This window comes from Colletotrichum aenigma (genome assembly GCF_013390185.1).
Source record: "Colletotrichum aenigma strain Cg56 chromosome Unknown KSG_Cg56_contig08, whole genome shotgun sequence".
Taxonomy (NCBI): domain Eukaryota; kingdom Fungi; phylum Ascomycota; class Sordariomycetes; order Glomerellales; family Glomerellaceae; genus Colletotrichum; species Colletotrichum aenigma.
Window position 1 is genome coordinate 1,230,800 of NW_023500914.1, and position 24,799 is coordinate 1,255,598.

The 24,799-nt window shown below is 55.1% G+C and overlaps 6 protein-coding genes across 6 annotated transcripts; 3 read left to right on the forward strand and 3 right to left on the reverse strand.

Moving 5' to 3' along the window:
• Positions 1–1,691: 1,691 nt before the first annotated feature.
• Positions 1,692–4,355, reverse strand: snd1 (Staphylococcal nuclease domain-containing protein 1; the record flags this gene model as incomplete). Its single annotated transcript, XM_037327101.1, has 1 exon — positions 1,692–4,355. The coding sequence occupies one exon, from the start codon at positions 4,353–4,355 to the stop codon at positions 1,692–1,694; it is 2,664 nt and encodes an 887-aa protein (XP_037173644.1).
• A 1,373-nt stretch (positions 4,356–5,728) lies between these two features.
• On the reverse strand, positions 5,729–6,727 carry CGCA056_v011858 (Superoxide dismutase; the record flags this gene model as incomplete). Its single annotated transcript, XM_037327102.1, has 4 exons — positions 5,729–5,751; positions 5,807–6,055; positions 6,135–6,314; positions 6,715–6,727. 4 exons carry the CDS (start codon positions 6,725–6,727, stop codon positions 5,729–5,731), a joined length of 465 nt encoding a protein of 154 aa, XP_037173884.1.
• A 4,800-nt stretch (positions 6,728–11,527) lies between these two features.
• On the forward strand, positions 11,528–16,648 carry rgf3 (Rho1 guanine nucleotide exchange factor 3; the record flags this gene model as incomplete). Its single annotated transcript, XM_037327103.1, has 2 exons — positions 11,528–15,619; positions 15,671–16,648. 2 exons carry the CDS (start codon positions 11,528–11,530, stop codon positions 16,646–16,648), a joined length of 5,070 nt encoding a protein of 1,689 aa, XP_037173980.1.
• A 1,282-nt stretch (positions 16,649–17,930) lies between these two features.
• On the forward strand, positions 17,931–19,846 carry CGCA056_v011860 (Beta-lactamase-like protein; the record flags this gene model as incomplete). The annotated part of the gene is made up of 5 exons (XM_037327104.1): positions 17,931–18,316; positions 18,361–18,431; positions 18,487–18,607; positions 18,706–18,906; positions 18,967–19,846. 5 exons carry the CDS (start codon positions 17,931–17,933, stop codon positions 19,844–19,846), a joined length of 1,659 nt encoding a protein of 552 aa, XP_037174691.1.
• A 1,069-nt stretch (positions 19,847–20,915) lies between these two features.
• Positions 20,916–22,496, reverse strand: CGCA056_v011861 (uncharacterized protein; the record flags this gene model as incomplete). The annotated part of the gene is made up of 3 exons (XM_037327105.1): positions 20,916–21,044; positions 21,100–21,354; positions 22,011–22,496. 3 exons carry the CDS (start codon positions 22,494–22,496, stop codon positions 20,916–20,918), a joined length of 870 nt encoding a protein of 289 aa, XP_037174322.1.
• Positions 22,497–23,849: 1,353 nt separating this feature from the next.
• E2AA-0 (Heat-labile enterotoxin IIA, A chain) lies at positions 23,850–24,566 on the forward strand (the record flags this gene model as incomplete). The annotated part of the gene is made up of 1 exon (XM_037327106.1): positions 23,850–24,566. One exon carries the CDS (start codon positions 23,850–23,852, stop codon positions 24,564–24,566), a length of 717 nt encoding a protein of 238 aa, XP_037174319.1.
• Positions 24,567–24,799: the final 233 nt, after the last annotated feature.

Consider the following 24,799-nt stretch of genomic DNA (forward strand, 5'->3'; position numbering starts at 1 on the left):
ATGAGTCCAGGTAGCAAGAGGTAACTCGGGCCCCATTCGCAGCAGTTTTGCCCCTCCATGACCCAGAATCGGCGTCATACCCCCAGTATTCCGCGACCTCCAAACTTCACAGAATACCCGCCGCCGGGTCCCTGACGCAGCAACGGGCTGCTCTTCTGCAGTCTTGCAGTACACATAACGGCTTGACTACGGCGTTGCTGTTGCAGCAGCCATGTTCCATATTCACAAAACCAAGAGGCGGGACCGGGGCACCCTGCGCTTGTTCGGCCTTGTCGCGAGTTGTATCGGATTTTACCTCGTCTCTGGCGTCGGAGAAAAGTGACAAAACGGCCTGCCAGAAGAACAAAGGGCCTCCAGAGCTGACATAATCCGCTGGGTGCTTACAACATGCGGAAAATATCACCGCAAAAATTCGCCTGACAACGAAAACGCAAGCTGCGCTCCCGCAGCTGCCGGGTTAAAGTCCGTGGCCCGGCGAGCTTTGCCTCGTTCTCTCGCTCGCCCTCGCGTCTTGGGCCAACAGTAAGGCGACATCGGACACGTGGTTTAGCCGAGCGACTTTTTTTCTGTAGTCAACAAGCCTCGATGCGAGGAGGGAGGGGTCTCCATCCATGCCTCGTTCAACAGAAATTTAGCCGGTAGAGAGAAAAAAAACGCATGGACAAACCACCATCACTTATTACACAGCCTTGGGACCTTGGTCTCGATACAAATCTTCAAGGCTGTCTTTTTCTGCACAGGCCACTGCGCAGTCTGCAGCAACAGCAAAATAGCCACAGTTGATGTCATTCCGAACCACTCTTATGACATCACGTCGTTGGGTCCCGTTCCCTTTTTTATTTTGGCCCTCTCGCTGTTTCCGCGAGAGATAAAGAATGAGCATGCTGCACCCTGCTCGCTATCCGACGTTCTCCATGCAGCCGACAGACGCTGGAGACGCTGTTGTATCTCATTGCGCTATTTACAGCGTAAAATGAGGCTGCTGCGTGGCCCTCAGTCAGCCATCGACATTTGTGCAACAAAATAAACTACACCCAATAACCGCATCCAGTAACGGCCAAGCGGCAAAATGATATCTCGTCACAGTCATATGCGGTGCAGAAATCTTTGGGAAAGGTGAGCGAGTCTGTGCCGCGCCAATGTCAGATCAGATCAGAGCAGAGGTCCAGCCAGCAACAACAGCAGCAAGCCGCCAAGTCCACGTCACGTATCAGGAAACTCCGGGTCTCGGTATTCTCTGACATTCCATCTCCCACCACCACCACTTTCCTCCACCCCCCGTCAGCCGCAGCGCGGACAGCCCGCTCGCCTGCAGGGCGGCGTGCTTCCAGTTTCCCGCCGAGTGGCCGAGTAGTGGGGGGCATGGCAGGGGTGTATGCCATGGAACATTGAACCGACCGGCCGACGATCCCGACCGCCAACTTGCGCGACAAGCGACTTCCGCGCACCGGGGGCTCCACGTTACGTAACCCCGAGGAACGCTGCAGAGTCCCGTTACCTTCGGAAATCCATACCGCAGCACTCGCTCACTCGCTCGCCGTGATCAAGAGGGGAAGGAAAAATGAGGCTGAATGCGAATAAAAACAAGGGCTTCGTTTGGCCCCGTGCGTTGTGCTTCATTAACGCTATTGCATATTATGTATGACTTTTTCCTAAACAGCCTCCTCCTTTTCCTTTGGTATCACAATCCCTTAGTCCTCGGTGATGTCGCCGTACTCCCACATGCCTAGCCTCTCCTCCTTGGCTTGTGCCTCGACCTCCTTAAGGTGCTTCAAGTAAGCGGCGTGTTGGCTGCTGCGCTCCCAAGCCTTGAGCTTCTTGGGCACCATGGCCATGCCGTTCGCGACGACCTCCTTGTTGAGCGAGTCGTTCGGGCCAGGCTTCTTGTCGCTGGCGTTATAGTCAAACAGAGTAATGTAGCTCAAGTTCTCCTTGGTGTCGACAAAGTCGAAGCTGGCAACCAACTCTCTGCCCTCAGTGAGCTCCGCAAGGAAGCCAATGGAATCCTCGAGGTAGTGAGGGGCGTTGGGCAGCTGGAGGAATGACAGCGAGGCGTCAATGGCCTGAGCCTTGAGCTTCTGGGTGGTGAACTGGGCCTGGTCCAGAGGACGGAGCTTAGACCAGGGCTGCTTCTCCGTGTTGCCGTAGTCGATGTAGACGACCTCGGCCACCTTCGCCGCGCGGTCGTTGGAGCGGATACGGGCACGGTACCACTGGCCGTCGGCGGAGAACTTGGCGGCGACAAAGTCGCCAGTCTTGGGGGAGTCGCTGATGGGCTTCGCGTTCTTCGAGTCCAAGTGGAACTTCTTGAAGTCGTTCATCAGAGTGGTAAGAGCGGCAGTGCCCTTGCCAATCTCTTGGATCTTGATCTTGCCATTGCCATCAATATTGGTGATGACAACGTCACGGTAGTCCTTGGGCTTGTTATCGTAAGCCTCAGGGGTATCGTTGGTGGTGGTCTCAGCAGCGACAGCCTCCTCCTCCTCGTCCTGGGAGGGGTCCCAGCTGTGCCACAGGCCCTTGCGGCCCTCCTTGGCCTTCTTCTCCGCGGCGAACAGTTCGTTGGCGTTTCCGGACTTCTCAGCAGAGTAGGCGTGGACGGAGGCAAGACCCTCCTCAACCAGGATCTTGGCGAAGCTCTCACGGTTGACGTACAAGTCACCGATGTATCCACCAACCTTGTCGATGTCGTAAATGTCAACCTCGACATCACGCTGGTTCAGACGGCGGTTTGCAAGGTCAGCAGCCTCCGCGCCGAACTCCTCTCCCTTCTCGCCACGGGGACCGGGAGCGCGAGGAGCGCGGACACCACCGAGAACCAGAGTGAGCTTCACTCCCTCGCGGGGAATGAGAACGGTGAAGCGGGAACCAGACTTAACAAAGTCGACAATGGCAGGAACCTTCTTCTGGCGTTGCAGGGTGGCCAGCTGGATCTTGGCCTTCTGTACAGACTCGGAAGCGTCGACCCACTGCTTGAGCTTAGGGGCCTTGCCGGACCAGATACCCTTCTTCTCTTCCTTGGCCTTCTCCTGAGCAGCGAGAAGCTCATCGTAGTTGGAGGCGCGGTCGGTGTCGTCCTTGCGGTGACGGATAACGGTGGCGTAACCCTCCTCGACAAGGATGAGACCAATGTTCTTGCCCTTCTCAGTAACGGTCGCAACATCGCGGGCCTCGAAGCCGTCTTGAGCAGGCTTGGATCCATCAATGGTAACGTGGACGTGCTTGCCAATGACCTTCTTGCGGAGGAACTCCTTCGCCTCGTCCCTGTAGGGAGCCTCGGAGGGCTCATTAGTGCGGGGACCGCGGACACTGCTGAGGTTGATGCGCTTCTCCGTAGTGCCGGCCTTGTTACGGACGATGATGGTATCGGCACCAATAATCTTAGCAACAATCATGTCTGATTGAGAGCCGCCAGCCTTGGCGACGTGGTGCTGGTGCAGGCGGAGCTTCTTGTCCTGGGCGGCCTTCTCGGCAGCGCGCAGGGCAGCCATCTTCTCGCCGAGCATTGTGGAGTGGAAGTCGTTGCACCTCGCCAGACCCTCTTGCAGGAGGAACTCGGCGATGTTCTTGTTGCCGTTGGGGTGAATCAGAGCAGCAACGAGCTGGCCCTGGGCGCTGGCGCCGACGATGTCGACCTTGACGCGGCGCTGGAGCAGTCTCTCCTCGACGAAGCTCTTGGCCTCGTTGCCAAACTCCTCCGCAGGCTGGGTCTGGCCAGTGGACTGAACCGTTCGCTCGGTGGAGGGACTGCGGACTCCGGCAAGAAGCGTCATGACCTGCACGTGCTTCTTATCCGAAAGCAGAAGTCGCACGAGCAAACGGTCTCCGCTGAGAACACGTTCGACGATACCATCGACAGTCTTGCCCTTCCATTGCTTCATGAAGTCGGGGCCGCCGAGGTCGTTCTGGACCTCGATGCTGCCACCAGTGCCAGCCCAGAGACCCTTGCCCTGGTCCTTGGCGTCGCTCTCGAGTTGGCGCAGGCTGTCGATGCGGGCGAGGACCGTCTCGTCGTCGTCCTTGCGGCCTGCCTCTTCCCTGACCTTGAGCCAGCCAGCCTTGATGGCCTCATCGGGAAGGGAGGGACCATCGCGGGAGAGGAGAGCAGAGACGAATTCGCGGCCAGAGTTTACTTGGTATACTACTGTGCACTGGATCTGCTTGCCGACGACAAGTTCTCTGAGGAATTCTCTTGACTGGAAGGCATAGGGCTCGTCGCCATCCTTGCTCAGACGGGGTGCGCTGACGTAGGCGAGGGAGACGGTCTTCTCGGCTTTGGGGTTGTTCGGGGCGGTAAGAACCAGAGTGTCGCCGCTCAGCACGCTCTTGACCTTGGCGAAGAAAGTTTTCGACATGATGGGCGATCAAGAAGCGGCTGGGATACTGAGAGGTAAACTGTGCTGGTTAGCGCATTGTTCTTCCGAGCTGTTTGCAGCAACCGTTTCCATGTCTCGTCCCTGCCGTCTTAGACATTGGCAGGCAATTATTCCAAAACGGTATGACAATGAGCTTTCGGATGATGTCTGCATGAAAACTGCGGACCGAAAGAGCTCAATGGTCTGGTCTTGGAACCAAACACCCAGCCGAATCGTGGCTGTTTGTTCAAGACGGGGCTTCAAGAAGCTCACGTGGGTAGACGCAGGTCGCGCGGCAGCCAGCAGTAGCTTCCATGAACAGCATCCAGAAGCTAGCTAGGAGCACCAATGGGGACAAAACAGAATTCATGGACTTACTATAGAAAATGAAGAATAGAGAGGAGGATGTGGTGATGTTTTTCGGAGGGGGGGAGTGGGAGGAAAGAGTACGGAAAGGCGACTGTTCGATGAACGTTCGACAATCGTACCGCCTTTTTGACAGCTTGCCTCAATTTCGGCCGGTCTCGAGCAGGCAGTGTGGGGAAAGGAGGTTCAGGGACCACCCGACGACAGGGGTAGCAGGCAGCCGGCGGCCAGTAGCATCCACGGCCGGCTAGACGAGAGCGGGGTTGAGGCGACCTTAGGTAAGGTACTGCTGTTCTTGGTGCTGGCTTTCGGGGGGCTGCTAGGGGGCAGCCACGCAGCTTCTCCCTGAAGCGTCTCACCCCAGACTGACCGCCCCAGCTGAGACCCCTCAACACCTGGTGAATGGAAGCTGCAGTCAATTTAGTAGTTCCATGTCTGCTCGGGATGCACCGACACAGCGTCCTATCTGCCTTCTGGATGTCTCTGGGCTCCCCATGAAGGTTGCCAAAACTCCACGAATAGTGCAAGACCAGCACTGAGGCCTTAGCTAAGAGATACTTAAGAATCATGTCAACATTGATGGTGTTCACGTCATCCTTTACCCCTCACAGCGCAAGGACCATGCCCCCACCTCCGTTCCGAGAACTTCAGGCACTGCATGAGTTCTGCTATGTGGGCAGGAAGCTATCAAGATGCCACGGCAACTCTTGCTCTTAGTGGTACCTCTTGTTCGTATTTGGCCATGGTTTACTTGTCACCTTCGTCGTTTTGTTCACCTGCAGAACATGGCTAAATAGCTACACGTTCACGCGACCAGCTTTTACGGTGATTTTTGTTTATTGCAAGAGGTATTTTGGACACTTAGCCCGAGACTACATTTTCAAAGCCTAGATTCCGTCACTACAGCTCTGGTATCGAGTTGAGAAAGCCCCCTGATGGTTTGGCTACTCTCAAACTCCGCCTCGGGACGTAGTGTATCCAGCAAAGCTAGCTTAGTAACTATAGACTTAGTTGGAGATACCAATGACACCTGAAAGGATTGTTAGCTTTTGTCATCTTCAAGAGAAATACTCGCGGGCACATACCGCAAGCGGGACGGGGACCAGCGTTGCCGGTCTTGAGGGACTCCTCGTTGTCGCCCTTGCCGAGGTCGTCGGTGCCGCCGTGGACAACGATGGTGCGGCCGATGACGGACTCGGGGCCGATCAGCTTGACGTGGGAGTCAGTGACGGTGCCCTTGGAGTTGCCGTTGGCGTCGGTCTCGATGTTGCCGAGGTCACCGACGTGGCGGTTGGAGTCCTCGGGAGCACCGTGAGTCTTGTTGTGGGGGTTGACTGAGGGATACGGCCATGTGGTCAGCAAACTGTGCCGCATTTTCCAGCGAGCGCCGGGTAACATTGTATGCCAACTTACAGTGAGGGCCGGCAGAGGTGCAGCCGTTGGTGTTGTCACCGAAGGTGTGGATGTGCATGCCACGCTTGGCGTTGGCGTCGTTGCCGCTGATGTCCCAGGTGATCTTGGTAGGGGCAGACTCGGACTCCTGCTCGAAGACGATGGAGCCGGTGACCTTGGAGTCACCACGGACGACGCAGACTGTGGCCATCAAGGTTAGCAAAGCTGATTCTGATCGACCGGTTCATCAAATCCCCCCATGCCCGTCCTCCCACAGAGGAACGCAGCATCCCGGCTTCCCCACGACGGGAACGACGGGAGCTTCTCAATTCGGGCCAAACGGATCGAAGAGTAACGACGCAAGGGACGACGAGGATGGAGATCGTTCGAGGCTGAAGATTGGCCAGCGGCAAGCTGCTCCCAGTCAAGGCCATGTCGCGGAGCCATCAGGGTGTTTGCTCAGCAGGAATCGTGCAAAAACCCGCTCAATCCAGCGCAAATTGGATGGTTGGACTGCGTTACCCCTCCATCCCAGCGCCGCTGCTTTGCACTAGGGGAGGGAAATGGAGTGTGTGTGCTGGTATAAAGGTGTCCAACTTACCAGCCTTGACCATTCTGACTGATTTCAGATTTGTTTTTCTTGAGGTTTGGTGTTGTTTGTGATTGTGATGCTCAATCGATAGTGGTTGAGGAGAAGAATGACGAAGGTTCAGAGGTAAAGAGGGGAAGAAAGGCAGAGAAGTACCTTATGGAGTCCCTGGTTTTGGGCAACAGCAGGAGAGACCGACGGAACAGTGAAAGCACAGAGAGGCGGGCCGGCCGGCACAAGCTTGCACAAAGTCTGTGACATCCAATGGGGGCCGCCATCTCTTCTCCTCTCCCCTTCCAGCATCGAATTGGGAATGGAGAGGAACAATTCGGAATTCCGAGGGACAGCTCGCCCCTCCGTCTCTGCAACAACCACATCTCCCCTTTCCGCCATCCCGCCAGCCAAAAAGCGCTGTACAGCTTCCATTCACTGCCAGTGGGATTTCATGGTGGGGGGAAGCTGTGTTGCCCCGCTTCCAGAGCAGCATCGACATTATCTCATCGCCGTCATGCTGAGGAAAGTGGATTCTCATTGGCCGTTGGTGAGAGCTGGTTGGCTGGCTCTGCCTGGGGTACCGCGACGTGATTACAAATGGCAGCTGCAATACCACACAATGACGACCAAATAGCTTCGGCGGCAGGACACCAGCGAAGCACGAGCTCCGTCATAGGAGCCGACAGAGGAGGCATCAGGCGCCGTTCGTGGGAGAGCCGATTCTCGGACAGCTCTGAACGGAGCGCGGAGAGGACATTTCTCCGCGATGCGATCCCGCCTTTGAGGTGTGGAGGTCGCCAGGCACGCAATACCCCTCCTATCCATGGCTTGAGGCGGACCGGCGATTTGGTTCAAGGCGATCCGCCGCCGACAGCGAGGCGTCAGCACCAGCGGTAGTTGCCCCGCGAATGCCGGGTGGCTGGGTGAGAATTACGGGAGGCATCCGATGATTCGGTTATGCTGCTGTGAACCTACGACACGACAACCGCGGGCATTCACTCTGCAGCACCTCGTTGCTGAGCCTCTCACAAGGTAGACTATCTGTGTCGCAGCATCAGTAGCAGGGTCCTGCCCGGTACTTGATCATCCAGATGCCAGCATCACACGGCAAAGCTGGTAATAATTGAGAGCTTCATGGACAATGCACGATGAACTAGCATGAAGCTTTGGCCATATAGCGGGCTGGCGGGGCCTATGTCGAGATGTGCCGTTGACATCATCGTTGTAAATGAACAACTGCCGTGAGATTCGATACAATCAGAATGGGCTCCTGTCAAGATGGTTTGGTTGCAAAGCATCTGAAAGCTTGCACATGCTTCAGCGATGTTACTTGGCTGTTTTGGCCATCAGCTTCACTTTCCGGCAGACCTCCGGAACGAGCGGCAACTGGTCAAATCATATTGTTTGGAAGTCGACTGATCGCTTTCTCTACAAGTCGTGGAGGGAACGAAGCCCAGAAGCTCACAGTCCAGACAACGGACGAGGGCGGTTGCAGCTGGAACAAACTTGAAGCACGTAGGGTGCCCGCTGTCTCTCCTGCATAAAGGATGAACCCCCAACGAGTTTAAGTCGGGCATTTGCTGGCCGGGGGGGCGGGCTGACGGGTGCGGAGACCCAATCCCGCCGCACGCCGTGTCATTCAGATGCAGTCAGCCCTACGGAACCATCATCTTCGATTGTCGAGACGGCTGGCTCGGGGCAGTGCGTGAGACAACGGGCTCACAGAATCTCGTTCGGATTGATGGTATGTGCGGCCACCTTCAGGATGGCCAGTGTACGAAAGCGAAAAGATATTGCTCTCTATTTCGAGGAAAAAAGGCATGGGCTGGTGGACGATTCTCGGCATTGGCAGAGCCAGCGACAGGCACAGAAACGGATAAGGAGGCCGGCCAAGCCTGCCGCATCGTGCGGACTGGGGGCCAAGATCGATCCTGGAGGGACACGTGGTGTCAAAGAGTTCGACGATTTCCCTTTCTCTTTGGTGTTTGCAGGGCACGGTCGAGGGGACCTATGGGGATTCCTAGACTGCAAGCGGGTTGGAATTGCGGTTCTTGTAAATATCTCACATATTAGTGAGACGCACCGTACTGCTCCATCGAATCACTGTCATTTGCACAGGGCCTTACGGACAGATTCTCGCAGAAAATAAAGAGAGACAAGAAAATCAAGAATCCAGCGAAGTAGCTGGGAATTGCGTGCTCCTTCCCTTTTCGCATTGCTAAGCGACCGTTTAACGAAGCTTGGGGGTTCATTTCTGGAGCTCCCGCGGGTCGCGATATACGGTGCTTGTCGGCGTCTGTGGGCGAGGATACGAGAAATGGGGTTCGCTAAACTCATAGAGCCTAGCAGCCATCTTTACAGATTAAAATACCCACCGGCAGGGACCCCGAGTTGTTGGAATTTTCCGTGCGGTCAGGGCGCCGTGGCGCGTGTGTGCGTGTGTGCGGACAGGTGCTGCAGGACGAGGACCAGGAGGCCAGGCCCGGTCAATCAAACCTAAGGAACGGGCCTGCAGCAGCCCAGTTGTGCGGTTTGTTGGAATACGAGAGGAGGGGGAGGGAACGTGAAGGCCCTGTGGGGGAATCAGAGAGACACCCGTCGTTGTAAAGCCATGAGACTCGCGAGAGAGAGGTACGTTGGAGCCAAGAAGGAGGGGTGGCCGCCCGGGAAATCGGCGCAGATACTCAGGGCCAATGGCCAATGGCCAGGGTGAGAGGAGTTGACAACAGCTGTTATGTCGTCAGCACTGTCGAAGAAGCAAGGACGAATCTGTTCTGCGAAGAAGAAGCAGCAGCAGCAGCAAGTCCTGGGAAATAAGGTGAGGAGGTGAGGTGAGGGAAAGTACTTGGGTACCGTAGCAGTTCCCAGTCCTGGATGATGAATGTCACAGGAAACGAAACAGATGAGAAATTGTGATTGGCCCCCCGTTGTATTTCCCGACAGCCACTCCCCAGGTTCCCAACAGTGTGTCGTACTTTGCAGCAGATGAAACAGCAAGTATTACTCTTCCCGTGAATGAAGGTAGTTCTGTGAGCATCAACTTGGATTCGGTTCATGCTGGAACCGGGGAAAAAACACGGCAACAAATGCCCAAGATCTTTAGTGTCGTTGAAGGAGTCTCGAAAGCGGACAAGTCAAGATTCAAGTAGACTTTCTTATTGAGACTTTGAACGCATCCTGTTTCTTCTTAGGCCCGTGGGAGAGGGGGGTTTAGAAGGTTCCATCGTACGGGGACCAGAATACATACATGTACATGCACCTTAATTGGACGTATCACCCAAGTCAGCCCAGTCCAGCCCAGCCAGCGTCCCAGTCCCGGTCCCGTTCGTCCCAGTTCAATCTGGTGCGGCCAAGCCAAGACGCACCAGGCCCGTCTCAATTTCTGAACAACAATTTTTTTTTTTTTTTTTTTTTTTTTTTCTGTTTCGTACCGCAGCTATTACCGGTACCCGGCATTGGGCACATATTGGGGGGTCAAAAAGTAGCAGCAGGTGGTGGCACTAATACCAACGTGGGCGGGTTGTTTCTGTTGGTGCCTCATATTTTGGTCACAATTAGCCCAGTCGCAGCGCGTGGTCGTCGTCGTCCTCCTCACCCACACCACCCTCCACACTACTAACGCACACAACTTGAACCAGGACCTACCTAATTTCTTAGCGACATTCGTTGCAAAGAAACCAACCGTCCGTGTGTGCGGTGGTAGTGTCGACTCTCTGTTTCCTCCTCACCTTGCACCACAGCAGCAAGTGACCGACGCCCTAACAATCGCATTCATCGTCTAGCCGAAGACAAGACAAGACGAGGGCTGTCCTGTCCGCCTGCCGACCATTGCGCCTGGTTTTCACCAAATTCCGACGGGGTCTGGTCAAGTCAGGCACACCATACCACACCGAAAGAGACCCGAGGACGAAACACACGACGAACACGGCCAGTGTGCGACTCGCCTCGCTGCACCTTCTCTCACTGTCAGCACCTCACTTCAACCCGCAAAAAGAAGCAGAGGCCTCATAGCGCCTGGCACCATCCTTGGGAACGCGGGCATTGCCTTGCTTGTGTCGTCCTTGTCGTCGACGTCCTTACGCGCTGCACCTGCACCGCCAGCCCCAAAAGCCAAACCCGACGACGCTGACCTTGCGACTTCCCCGGTCTGTGACGACGTTCCAGCCCCGGTATTGTGGCTTGGTTGTCGCTCTCGCCGCCAGCCAGCCAGCAGCCAGTGACCAGCAGCCCAGCTTAGGCAGACGCTCCGCACTGTGAGCTGCCTCTACAGCACCGCTCGTTGCAGCGCCCAACATCTTTCAACACCGCACCAAATTTGCGGCTTTGCATTGCTCTTGTCATTCCTTCCCATCGCCTTTTACGTCCTGCCGTGGAGTCCTCCTTCGCCGTGCGACGGCTACCTCCGCTGCCTCAGTCCTACGCCGATCAGCCCAACGACCTTCCCCAACCCGCGGCCGCCGCACATCACTGCCCAGAGCTGTGAGGGCCGCACCCAAAAGACGTCAGTCCTGCTAGGCCCCGTCTGCGCCGCCGCACTACCAGCAACCACGAGGCTCACCCCGCGATCACCCGGACGAGCGACCAACCTCATCCTTACGCTTCATCAAATATCATCCCCGACTCACCAGAGACCCAGTCCTGGGCGCATGCCGAACCGAACCTTTGAATAAGCGGCACACTGTGCAGCAAACTGTCACTCGCTCGAGCTTGCTTCGATCAGATGCAACGAACCCTCCCCGAGACGCCGCTTCCGTCGACACAGTAGCCTGCGGCAGAGGCTGACTCCACGAACAATTTCTCGACATCGTTGCCATCCCCGCTCGCGATCGCCATGTCATTTCGCGACGGCCAGCGTCGGTATGGCCATGTGCCGCCGGTGCAGTACCCCACCGCCGACCAGTCGCAAGATCAGTCTTACCTCGGCCGACGCCCGAGTTTCAACAACGGGGACGACGCCGCCATGTTTGACCAGAACCGAGCGCAGCCTCCCCAGGGTCACCAGCATACATCTTCGAGGGGCGAGGACGAATTATTCTTGACCAGTCCGACTGGATCGAGCCACTCTGGAGGTCGTCACAGCTACGGCTCGACAAACAATGCCCTGTCCGGCTACCAACATCAGTACCAAGCCTCGTCGCCTCCCACATCGTCTCACTCGACATACAACCCCCAGGCCTTTGCGCGAACGCCGTCGACGGCCTCAGCGACAACGAGCCTGCCATACCTCCCCCATCCGTCGCACCGATTCCAGTCTGCCACCTCGCCGACTTCATATACTCCTCCCGCCGCTTCCAGCTACACGCCGCCTGCTTACAACCCGGCCGCCTACGCGGGCACCTCTTCGGCACCCCAGCGGCAGCCGACATATTCTGGATACAACAACTACAGCCAGAGCTACGGCTCCCCGACCAATTCACAGCCCTCTTCCGGTTTTCAGTCGCCTCCCGCTTCATACAACTCCACTTTTCAGTCGATGCAGGCCTCCGGAGCTTCGCAAGCCCCGGCTTACGAGCAGTCATACTCGCAGTCTTACGGCGACAATTACGGTGCGTACGGGACAAATGGTACTGGCTCAACATATGCGGCATCAGACACCTCGTCGGCCCCCTATCCGATGCAGTCACAGATGCCTGTCGGGCCAAATTACTCTGCCGATCCTACCTCCTTCTACAACAGGTCCACACGGTCCGACTCGGCAGCCTCCCCGATTTCCTCGCCGCAGATTCCGCAACACTCTCCTGGTCTGCAACGACATCCCACCAACGCCCCTCTTCCCAGTCGGCCGATGGAGGAGCCGACCTGGGACCCGAGCGCCGCAACCCCCACCGACGAGGACCAAGCCCAGCTGCAGGCCAACATTATGCAAGACATTGAGGCGGAACTGGGCGGACGACACCGACCCATACCTGTCAACGGTCAATTCTCCGACGACGAACTCTCAGGCTTGCGACGCTACAACTCAGACCTCGCATCGATGAATCCATCCGCTCCGAACAGAAGCAACCCTACCCTCACGGTCGATTACGATGAAGACGATGATGATCCAGAGGGAACCGCGGGGTTGCTGGCCATGCAACAGGCCGACTTGGAAGACCGGCGGTTCAGCAACATGGCAGCGATTTATGACGCCGCCCCCGCGGCTCTGACTCAGTTCCAGCCTACCCCCGAGGAGCAGAGCGACAGTACAGATCTTGGCGGCATGGACCTCGGTGCTCTTTCGGGTGGTTATGCTGGAAACTTGGCGTACGGCGACGAAATGGGATCACCGCCCCGAGATGGATCAAGGCCGCTGCCCAACCCGAACGACTACTCTCAAGCGCCCGCTTTCAGACAGGCCGAAGTCGACTATGGTGGCACTGGCGGCCTGCAAGCCCCGACTACTCACCGTCTAAGCTTCGACGAGGGCGATGAACGGGTATCACTCAACTCCAAGCAGAGCGGTAGCGAGTCTCCGTACAAGGAAGACTACCCCGACATTTTCTACCATCCCGGACTTACGAACAGGCCACTTCCAGCGCTGCCGCCAGGCCCGGGTAGCGATACAAGCTCTTTGCTATCCGTACAGCAAACCACTCGCAGCTACCATTCCCACTCTCTCAGCACCGATTCCCGCACGCTCTACAACGACGGCTCCGACTACTACCAACAGAGCACGACAACAGTCAACTCTCTACAATCACCATTCCCTGAGCGGTCCATTTCCCTGTCAAGCCACAGCCATACCCCTCAGGTGCAGGCGCCGACCCGATCACGAACCGACGCGGCTGAAGAGCGGAGGAAGATGGCTAGACACCAAATGCAGCAGCAGCAGCTTGCCGCACAGCAAGGACTACCTTACGATGCCTACTCAGATACCGGAACACCTTCTTCGATGGCATACGATATGATCACACTACCAAGCGGCCGAAAGAGGAAATTTGTTCCGTCCAAGTTGACATCGGGCGACATCAAGAGGTGTACAGAACCGTGGGCCCTGAGCGGAATCGCAAACTGGATCCGGGAAATGGCCGACGGCGAACCGGACTTGAAGCAAAAGTCGGTCGAGGAAGCGTTGCTGAAGCTCTTCACAGCCAAGGTTCCTACGATTAACGTGGCTGATGCTGAGCTTCTGAGCACGCTCGTCTCCCAGCTGATGCTGGACGCTGGTGTCTTGGTTCCGGAGGAAGAGTGGGTCAAGTTTGGAACTGGGCAGATTTCCGGAGTCTTGCCCCAGTTGACGGGCACCGGCTGCTACGCGTCCAAGCTGCATGACGATGAATCTCAAAGCGGCCGGTGCTATTCGTACCACTGCATGAGGACATTGAAAAAGGCCAATTTGGACGAGGTGCTGCTCGAAGAGGTCAAGGCTATTGACTGGAACGTCCATTACAAAGTTCAGGAAGCGGACATGGCAGAGAAGCCGAAGAAAGAGGTTGAGCGCCAACACGTCCTTCACGAGATCGTCAACAGCGAGGAGTTGTTCGTCAACCAACTCGAGGTCCTTCGCGTCCTCTACAGGGACCACCTACGCAACAGTCAACCGCCCATCATTCCTCCCAACAAGATTGATAAGTTCCTTCAAGTTGTGTTCGGAAAGGCGGACGCTGTCCAAATTGTCAACAAGGATAATCTCCTTGCGCAACTGAAGTACCGACAGCAAGAGCAGGGCCCATGGATTACAGGCTTTTCGGACCTCTTCCGCGAATGGATCCGAAAGGCTCGCGATGTGTACATTGACTACGCGTCTCAGTTCCCTTATGCTGAGTACATGGTGCGGAAAGAGTCTGATCGTAACCTTCTCTTCCGCAACTTCCTTGATCAAGTACAAAAGCACAAGCGCTCTGAGCGTCTAGGCTGGCAGCATTTCCTCAAGACCCCGATCACTCGTCTGCAAAGATACTCTTTGCTCCTCGAGACCGTTGAGAAGAAGTCCATTCGCGATGATGAGGAGAAGGCGAATCTCGCAAGGGCAATCGCAGAAATCCGCAACGTTACCATGGAGTGTGACACCAAGGTCGCGGAGATGCAGAAGAAGGTCGAGATGATGGAGCTCAATTCCATGCTCGTCCTGAGACCCGGCTTTCATTCAGTCCTCAACCTTGACCATCTGGGCAGAGAGCTTATTAAGCAGGGCGATTTGCAAAGAATGGGCTCCAAGGGTGTCAGATGGGTCGACACGCACGCGCTGCTGTTTGACCATTACTTCATCCTTGCCAAGGTAGTCAGCCCCAAGGACGGCAGGGGTGAGAAGAAGTACGATGTGTCAAAGGAACCAATCCCAATGCCTCTGCTGTTCCTGGATACGATGAACGACGATCCCATCTCCAAGCAAAAAGGTATCACAGCACCCCTGGCCCGGACCGGAGTTGGCGCAGGAGGATCAGATCCCAGGCTCAACAAGATCACGTCTAACGGTACTGAGCGCCCGGGCCTGGAGCATGTTGCTACGAGCTCATCAATCGGTTCGACCTCTACCGCAAGACTCACGCCATCCTTGTCCACCGACCCCGAAGGCAAAATCCTCTACCCCTTCAAGATCAAGCATCTCGGTCACGAGACCTACACCCTCTACGCTACATCGTCACAGGCCCGAGCGGAATGGGTTGAGAAGATTATCGAGGCAAAGACACGCCACGCCAAGGCGCTATTCTCGCAGAACGCTGAGCCCTTCCGCCTTCGAGTGCTCGCCGACAGCGCCTTCGTATATGATGCGGCGTCTGCTGTCGGAAGGCAACCAGGCGTTCCGATCCGGGGTACCCCGCTCGATCGCGCCGTCCGTGAGATTGAGGAGGTCTACGGACCCGGCAGGGGGCCCGCTCCGGTGTGTCGAGCGCAGGTTAACTGTGCTTGTGGGTTCAACGCATTCGGCAAGTCCATCATTGCCATCGGAACAGACTACGGCGTGTATATCTCTGACGCGACAAATCCCCGCGGATGGATGAGGGTAAGTAAAGCTTGTCGCAATTCTTGAGATACCGATGCTAACGATACGCAGAGCGTACAAACCTCGAGGGTCACTCAAATAGCAGTGCTTGAGGAGTTTTCGGTTTGCCTCATCATTGCAGACCGATCCCTGATTGCGTATCCGCTGGATGTGATTGCGCCAGTATCAAACTTCCCTGCTCCCGCTCACGACAACCCTAGGCGGGCCCCTCAGAGGCTGGCCAAGGACGTGGCATTCTTCGCCACGGCTCGCATGAAGGAGCGTATGCTCGTGTTCTTCAAGCGAAGAGAGGGTATGCACAACACCTTCAAGGTGCTTGAGCCAGTATTCCAGAAAGCCTCGGAGAAGAGATCGCGGCTGTTTGGTGGGCACAGAGGCATCAAGGGCAGTACCGACTCGTTCCGCGACTATGACGAGTTCTACTTGCCGACAGAGTGCTACTCTCTAAACCTCTTCCAGAGCTACATCGCGGTGTCTACTGCGAAGGGCTTCGAGTTGCTCACTCTGGACAAGAAACAAACGATGTCGATCCCCGACCTGAAGCAACCAGCGATTGCCAACATCGCCAGCAGAATTAGAGACCAAAGGCCACTCGGCATGTTCAAGTTGAACGACCAGGAATTCCTATTGGCATATGAGGACTGCGCGGTCTACGTCGACAAGCACGGCGATGTGAGCCGCACTCTCATCATGGAGTACTCGGGCAAGCAGAAGAAGGCTACGAGTGCGACAATGTACGGACAGTACCTGCTCCTCTTCAACGGAGATTACGTGGAGGTGCGCAACGCCGAAAACGGTCGCCTCAGACAGATCATTGCTGGCCGCGATGTTCGCTGCCTCGACTTCGGTGTTAGAGGCCCGACGGGCGGCAACGCGACAAACAACCAGCAGAACAACTGGCTCGGCGGCCAAACGCCGGCGGGAGAAGACTCCAAGGGCACGGTCAAGATTTCCATGAGCCATCCTGAGCAACATGGCGTGCAGATTGTCTTGGAGATGCTTCTCAACGATGGACACATGGAGAAGTAAGGTCTGACATGAGATGGATGGGCGCCTTTGGATGGGACGAATGACGAGGAGGAAGTTGGGGGCCCAGCACCCCTATTTTTTTTCGGGGTTGGATAGATATTGCCAGGGGCAAAATCCATCTAGAGTCCTTTTGGGCCTAGGGGCCATGTGTTTATTCTGCACGTTTTTACAACTAGCTTTTATTTGGCCCCGCGATATCGGGACGTGAGCATGAGAGCCAATGAAGGATTAGGATGCGCGGACCGCAAGGCGTTTTAGGAAGGCGTGTGGGTGGCTGAGAGAGAGTTAAGAAAGCTTTTTCTGTTTTTATTTTCTTCTCCTTTTTCTTCCCATTTTCTGACGCTTTGGAAAGGAAGGCAGTTAGAAGTTTCTGAGGCCACGGCTGTGGGGAACAGACTTTCTTCAATGTTGTTCTTTGTCTAGAGGGATCTCTCGCGATATAGGGGTGCGAGATCACCTTTGTTTTCATCGGATGAGAATTATAACGATTCCCACGTCAATTCGATGCCTTTTTGCGTGTGTCTGTGACCGACCGCTCACAATGTTTATGCACCATTTAATTTTCTTCTTTCCTTCAACCCACTGTGAGAGTCCATGTGAAAGCTTTGGAGGGAAGGTGCTGGCACAAGTGCGATAGATGTTGTCGCGTCAGCCAACGTCATCGTAAGCACGCAAGATGCACCACCGTACCTTAGGCGGGATACTGTCAATTCAGAGTAGTTCTTACAAATTAGCATGGCATAGGCTACGAGGGATAAGGTACTTTGGTACTGCATAAGCCACGCCAGATCAGTTCCTGCGCTACAGGTGCAAGTTTGCTGGGGAGCACTCGCAAGTGATTCGCGTTGCTGACCCGAGAGTGAGGGGGTGTTCGCTACACAAATGGATTAACAATGTAGTAGTGTGAGTCCGAGGACAGAGGAGACGTCTCTTTTTACCTTCTTGGCCCTTGATTGTGGTCGCTGGGTTGGGTGATTTGTGCGAATACAGGGCGATTCGAATTCGCGGATTTGGATCTTTTGCCAGATGACGCCAAGCTGGGATTGGAAGGTGAGATATGTAAGAATGACCCGAATCTCGACTGGGGTAGTCGCACGCATTGCGAATGGTTGACTCATTTCTTATTACGAGAAGTGAAGCTCTGCGGCTGTTTAAAGCATGTCTTTTCATCCTTGATCGAGGGGTATGTTAAATATTTCTCCAATCTCGTCGTCGCAGAAACCAATTTAAACTGAATCAATGACGAAAAGGACATATGCAATCATATAGTCTAACAGCCATAATGCGCCTCCTACTCCTCCCCTCAGCCCTCATCCCCCTCGCAGCCGCAGCATCCTACACCTGTCCGCCCCTCGGCCCCGTCCTGCCCGCGGCGCGCAACCCGTCGGCCCACCCGGCGGTCCAACGCGCCGTCGCGACCTTTCTCGCCTCTCTCGAGGAGGAAGCGGCCGGGTTCGCAACCTCGGCCGTGTCGATCGGGATCAAGTCCGCCCTCGAGGACGAGCCCCTGCTCGACTTCCACCACACCCCGCCGCGACGCGATGCCCGCGGCGCGCAGGCCGTGGGTAAGGACACCGTATACCGGCTTGCGAGCGTTAGTAAGGTGTTCACGGTGCTGGCGGCGCTGCAGAGGGATGATGTGGTGCGGTGGGACGACCGGGTTACGAAGTTCCTCCCGGCGCTGAAGGGCGCGGCGGGGGGGGGCTGACTAGGTTGGAGGTCGAGTGGGATGAGGTTACGGTTGAAGCTGTTGCGGTGCATGTTTCTGGGATTGGGGCCGATAGTGAGTGGCGCTACTTCCTGGGGCTTGGGATGGGAAGTTTGCTGACGGGGTGCAGTGATGATGGACCGGGGACAGTATGAGGGTGACTGGGAGGCTCTCGGATTGCCTCCGCTGGAGAAGAAGCCGGCCTGTGGCGGGTTCCTTGGACAGCGGCCTTGCACGATGGAGGGTGACTTGTTGGGATTCTATTCTTAACGATCGGAGGCACGAGAGGCTTACCATACCACAGACTTCATCGAGGTATTTAAGAGCCGCCGGTCACCAGTCTAACCAGCCTACCAAACGCCCGTCTACTCCAACACCGGAATAGCCATCGTCGGGCTCGTCGTGGAGGCGGCCAGGTCCTCCAGGAACTCATCCTCGACCCCGCGGGCATGTCCTCCACGACGTACCCCCATTCCCCCGAGGACTTGTCGACGTTGTTCATCCCTGAAAACAACACCATCTGGGACTGGGATCTGGGAGTCTTTGCCCCGTAAGTTTTGCCCGACACTGGTCAACATGAAGTGTTATCGTGTGGCTTACAGAGAAGCAGGGCTGGGGGGATGTACTCCACGACGCGCGACATGCTCCGCTTCGGCGACGCCATCCTCCGCCACCGCCTGCTGTCCCCAGCCAAGACGCGCCGCTGGCTCAAGCCGTCCACCTTCACCTCCGCGCCGGGCGAGTTTGTCGGCAAGCCGTGGGAGGGCATCTTCTCGGCCAACCTGACGGGCGGGCGGCCCGTCGAGATGTACGCCAAGTCCGGCGACATCTTCAACTACCACGCCGGCCTCGCGCTGCTGCCCGAGTACGGCCTCACCGTCTCCGTGCTCGCGGCCGGGCCCGAGATCTCGGCGGTCGTGCCGGCGTATTACAAGTGGAAGCTGTGGGCGCTGCTGCCGGGGCTCGTGCGCGCGCTGGACGAGGCTTCGCGGGAGGAGGCCGCGAGCCGCGTGGCGGGCCGGTTTGAAAATGCGGAGACCGGATCGGCGGTGACGTTGAGGATTGACGGCGGGTGGGGGGTGCGGGTGGAGGGCTGGGTTGTGAGGGGGTTCGAGTTTGTGCCGAATTTGGGGAGGTACAGCCATACGGGGTTGAACAAGACAGGGATGGAGCCGAACCCGAACGTGACGGCGCGGGTGTACCCCACGGGGCTGAAGTCTGGGGATGGGAAGACGGAGGCGTGGAGGGCTGTGTTTGACTATTTCACGCCGGAGCAGCGGGAGGCGATTGATAGGGAGGCGTTCCATGCCAACGCGTCTTGCCTGAGCTGGGGGACTGTGGACCGGATCACGTACGGGTACAAGGCGCTTGACCATTTTGAATTTGTGTACGGGGAGGATGGGAGGGTTGAGAAGGTTGTGCCTGTCGCTTTTGGGGTGGAGTTGAAGAGAGTTGAGGGGGAAGGGGAGGGAGGAGCTCAGACTAACTAGAGACAATCGAAAGAGCTATAGACAATAACTATTATCTATCAGACTTAAATAATAAGTTCTGCGAGAGTCATGCTGTTCGTAAGGGGGCTGCGGGACGTATGCGGAACCGCACAGAGCCGAAGGTAGAAGACATGGAAGAGGGAACAACTAGATGAAGAACAGATGTGGCAGAAAGAGACCAAAATCTTGGAGATACGCCCTTTTCTCAATAATAAGCACTGTGAACCTCGAGATCGAATGGTACTGAGAGCTTTACTTCGTGTATATCGCGCGTGCCCTTTAATTCTGGGAACTTCAGACGTGTAGCTAACTCAGAAGCTGTGGATTTCGGAGCTGATATCTTATTGCTTTAGAAAGAGCCCACCTACCTGCTGTTCTTTAGGTTAGTTAATTATATTCCGGTCCACAGTCTTTCTATGTTACAATACGTGATGATAAAGCGCGGTCTAATTTGAGCTATATTGTTCGTGTTGGCCTTGTCAAAGTTACCCACACTAATTGCTATTCTTATTATTCTAATTCCCCTATCATCTTCTCTGTCGTCCTTATCGTTCTTTTCGTCTCTGTGATCTCTATTTTCCTTGTTATCTGTCGTCTCTATCGTCCCTATCGTTTCTGTTGCTCATATTGGTTCTACAATTGCTATGCAGCTATTGTCTCTATCGTTCTTATTGTCCCTTGTCCCTTTTTGTTTTCGAAACTATTAGCTTGAAACTTGTGAAAGTATTCATCCATATGTTAAAACACTGCTATGTAAGTTCAAAAACCGGAATCAAAGTTGGGATTTCTGATCCTACGAATGGTGGCAGTGCAAATATTTCTTGAAAGCACACCACATAGATGATAGATCGCTGCTGCAAAAGATTTGAAGATGCATAAAAAGTAGACAACAAGACTAACATCACTTCATTTGCAACCTAATTCACCGATAGATACTTTCCAAACCGTTTCTACCAACGATCCATCGTCCTCTAAATTTCATGATATGCCAGCGCAGAAGGAAAGATTTGGTAGCCTGGAAACTGATTTGTCAATCACGTTGTCACTCTCCGGAAGTCATGGCACTCACCTAAGCCACCCAGCCCCAAATGTTCTTGATGTTTCCACAAACATCAACAGGGGCTTCGTCCTGCTCAAAGACCATGTCACACACTTGGTTCTTGGACGGTGCGACCCAGCAGGCGTAGTTCCCCTTGAACTGTTGAAACAAGTCAGCATTACCTCAAACATGACGCAGGCAATGGGGGACGTACGTCGATGCAGATAGTGGCGGAGAATTCACCGCCGCCGCCGCCCTGGTGGATCTGGCAGTTGCCGCCCTGTGGGCTCACGGTGGTGACCACCTGCACGTCTCTGGACGTCCACTTCCAGTTGTTTGCATCTACGCTCTCGAACAGAAAACCAGTGCTGGCTTTGCGGGGGTAGGGGTCGAGAGCTTGTGTGCAGTACTCGGCGCTGATGGCAGAAATGCCGAGGGCGACGACTGGGATGAGAGTAGAGAGCTGCATCTGCGTGCCCAGTTAGTATTTTTCAGGCATGTGCGTTGGAAATATAGAATACCTTGATAGTTATGGGTTTGGAATGTTGAAAAGAACGTGATAGATCAGAAGCGAGTGCAGATGAGTTGATGCTGAGAGTAATAGCCTAAGTAGTCTTGCGGATGTCAAACCTACTTATAGACCAAACTCAGCCATCGCGATTACTTTCGAGTTCAAAGATATCATCACGATCCTCGTCATTCAGTTCGCTTTCGGGGTCAACTGTCAATACGAGTTCCGGATGACGGAGCCGAAGGTGGAACAGACTAAGCTAGAGCAACCCGCAGTTGAGTGAACTCTAACTTTGGTCCATTATTGATGGGTCTGAGCCTCGCTCTCCGACGCATCCCGCTCACAATTTGAGGCTGAAGGAAGCGGATTTTAGAGGTAACACCCGACGGGATGTGACTTGGGGGTTGTGCATGATTTCTTGGCGCCACTTCCCAACGGTCTTTGGTGTGGTTGCAGTACGATGTACGGTGTACGATGACTAGATAGCTGGCTACGCATTGTGACATTCTTTCCGAAAACTAGACAAAGTTTCATATTGACAACTCCACAGCAATCAGATGACATCTACTTCTGTTCCTCTTCTAAGAATTCTTCTAGAGCTCACATCCCAGCACCCTTTTACAAATCGTCGTCGCCAAGCTCTTCGCATCCTCCTCCGACATTTGCGTATCACCACTGCCGGTATCCCATGTGATCTCTGCAATCTCCGCATCCTTTTCACCAGAATTCTTGGCTTCGGATCCGCGGAGTGCGGTCCCGCGGAGGCCGGAAGCAGTCACCTTCATCTGAAACTGCTCGTTGCCGGTCCAACTTCGGTACACATGGACCACTATATCGCCTTGTTCGTCCGGTCCATCCGAACGGCACATCCATCGATCCTCCATCGCCGCGGGCTGATATCCGTTGATAAGTTTGTCGGTGTCTGTGTCCGACAGGTTGAGATGCCACGGCGCGGTTGCAGGATGACTGATTGGGTGGACTTCCCACGTCGAGCCGGTCACTCGCTGACCTGACTCGTCGGGGGAGGCAGAATTGGCGATTGTGGACTCTGGCGGGGTTTGCGAGCCTGGGAAAATGGAATTGAGAAAAGATCGGAACATTGTGCGTTTGTGTGTGCTGGGAATATGGGAGTTGGGTGGAGGTTGAATTGTGATGGGCAGAAGCTTGCGGTGTTGCTGCAATCTATTATTATCGGAGGTTGGAGCTTATAAGCCCGATGATGGAGCACGGGTGCATATTTTTTTGCCACGTTTTCCGGTATTGGCCAGCTAATGTGAAACAATAAAACCAACAATTCTGCCCATTTAAGGCTGGCTCTGTGCAGTGGAAGCCGGCGCAGATCACCGCTCGGCTCTTTCGGGATGGCATATAACTTTAAATTTGTACTGCCATCTTCCTAGCTGAAACTCAATTAGAATATATTATGGACCACATTCCATCCCGAGTAGCGATTGTCAGATGTTTCTATACCTTTGTGGTTAATACACTGGATACCTAGTGGGTTATGGCATAAGGGTCTTGACTAAGGCATAATCACTAAAACATAAGTGATTATCTGCCTCGCCGACCGCTAGATCACAAGAACTTCCTAAAGCGGTAATGCACTAGTTGAACTCCATCTCGTAGCTGCGTCCACACGACCGGAGACCTCGCGTGTCCGCGGAGAGACATGCGATACCGAAGTGGATCGTTCTCGCGTTGTCGTTCGTCGTACATCCGCTCCGGCACCGGCTTGCCGGGTAGGACACTTTCAACGTCATTTTATCCGCCCCGGCCAAGACTGCGCAAGAGCTTCATCAGACAATCGTCCACTCGGCGGTTGAGCTCTCAGCCGGACAACACACAGAATCCTTGTCAGGTATCTATGACTTGCGTTATTGGGGGTTGATACGTCGTTTGTGTAAGAAATTTACGCATGATCTGAACTTCTTGTGGGCCTCTAGTGTTCAATATCCACAGCCTCACGGAGCAGTATGAACTTCATCGCCGTCTGTATTTGGCCTAGGCAAATGGATGAATCATGAACAATTTAACTAACATCAACTTTGATTTCGAGTTCCGACGAAACCGAAGGCCGCTTGGCACTTGATGACGATGTATCTTGACTTACTTGGTGTTATGGATACGTGAGACCTCCTGAGCTGGTATCTTGCGCACGGGGTTTTGGCAGTCCAAAGTTCCGGTGAGAGAAGCGTATTGTTGAGGAGAGAAGCAGATGACTACCCCAAGTTCGAGTGAGAGAGCAGCGTGGCATGGAAAATGTGTAAAACGATAAAACCTAGGCGACTATCCCGTCAATTCATGTCTTGTTGCCGACCAGCCTCGTCATCACAATCCTACACTCGTTAAGAGCACTCTCTTTTGGCCCTGTGGTAGTTATATCAATATCGTCTCCATCATCCTCATATCTGCCGTTATCCGTCGCTGTCGTCCTCTATTGCTATCCATCTAAAATGGCTCGGCAATACTCCTTTGTATTCGGGTTGTTTCTCTTCTCCCTCTGGTCAATCCTCGGCTCCGCTGTCGACCTCTACAGGGCAGACTCCAGAGCCTTTTCGACCATCCAGGCCTCCAAAGGCTTCCTAGCCAAGGGACAGTCCAACATTGGCGTCGTGTCACCTGATACCAGTCTCTGGAACCACGTCAACGGCGCCGACAACGGCTTCAGCAAAGACGAAGACGGCTACGTCTCGACCACCTCTGATAGAAACCTCGCCCGCACCTGGGTCCGCCAGTTCCTCGGCAACAACGGCTACATCTATCGCATCCACTCTGCCCCCAACATGATCGACTGCCAGGCTACTCTCGGCAAGTACAACCCGTACCCTCAGGAGAAGGAGTTCGCCGCTCTTGGCGGCATCAAGGACAACCAGATCATCGGCTGGACGCAGGTCAAAAACGGCGTCGAGGGTAAGGAGCAGCTCAACCCCTTCTACCGCTCCGATATCTACGGAAACATGGGCACCGGCGGCTCGCAGCCCAAGCTGGCCGCGTTCCCTGCCAACCACATTGCCTGGAGCGAGGCGCCGTGGTCCGAGTTCGCGACGTGCACCAGACGCCGATCTGCCAGAGATCTGTTCAAGCGCGCCTGCTCGCCAGCCAAGAGCAACGTCGAGTACGCCAACGAGCACCTGGAGTACGTCAACGCCCTCTGTCCGGATTGCCTTTGATGCTAAGGCAATGGAGGACCCTGGACGACGGGGACTCTGGACAACGAGAAAAGAAGAAGGACGGGGACAGAAAGGACAGAAGGGACAGAGGGGCCGACAGGGGAGAGAGTTATCCGGTGATCGATAGATCTGAAGCTGTCCCTTGACATTTTTGTCGGACTGGAGTGTTTCAAAGCGTAGCTCTACATCCACATTCACAGGAAATATATACTTCTTCTTAAGCAATAGAGTAT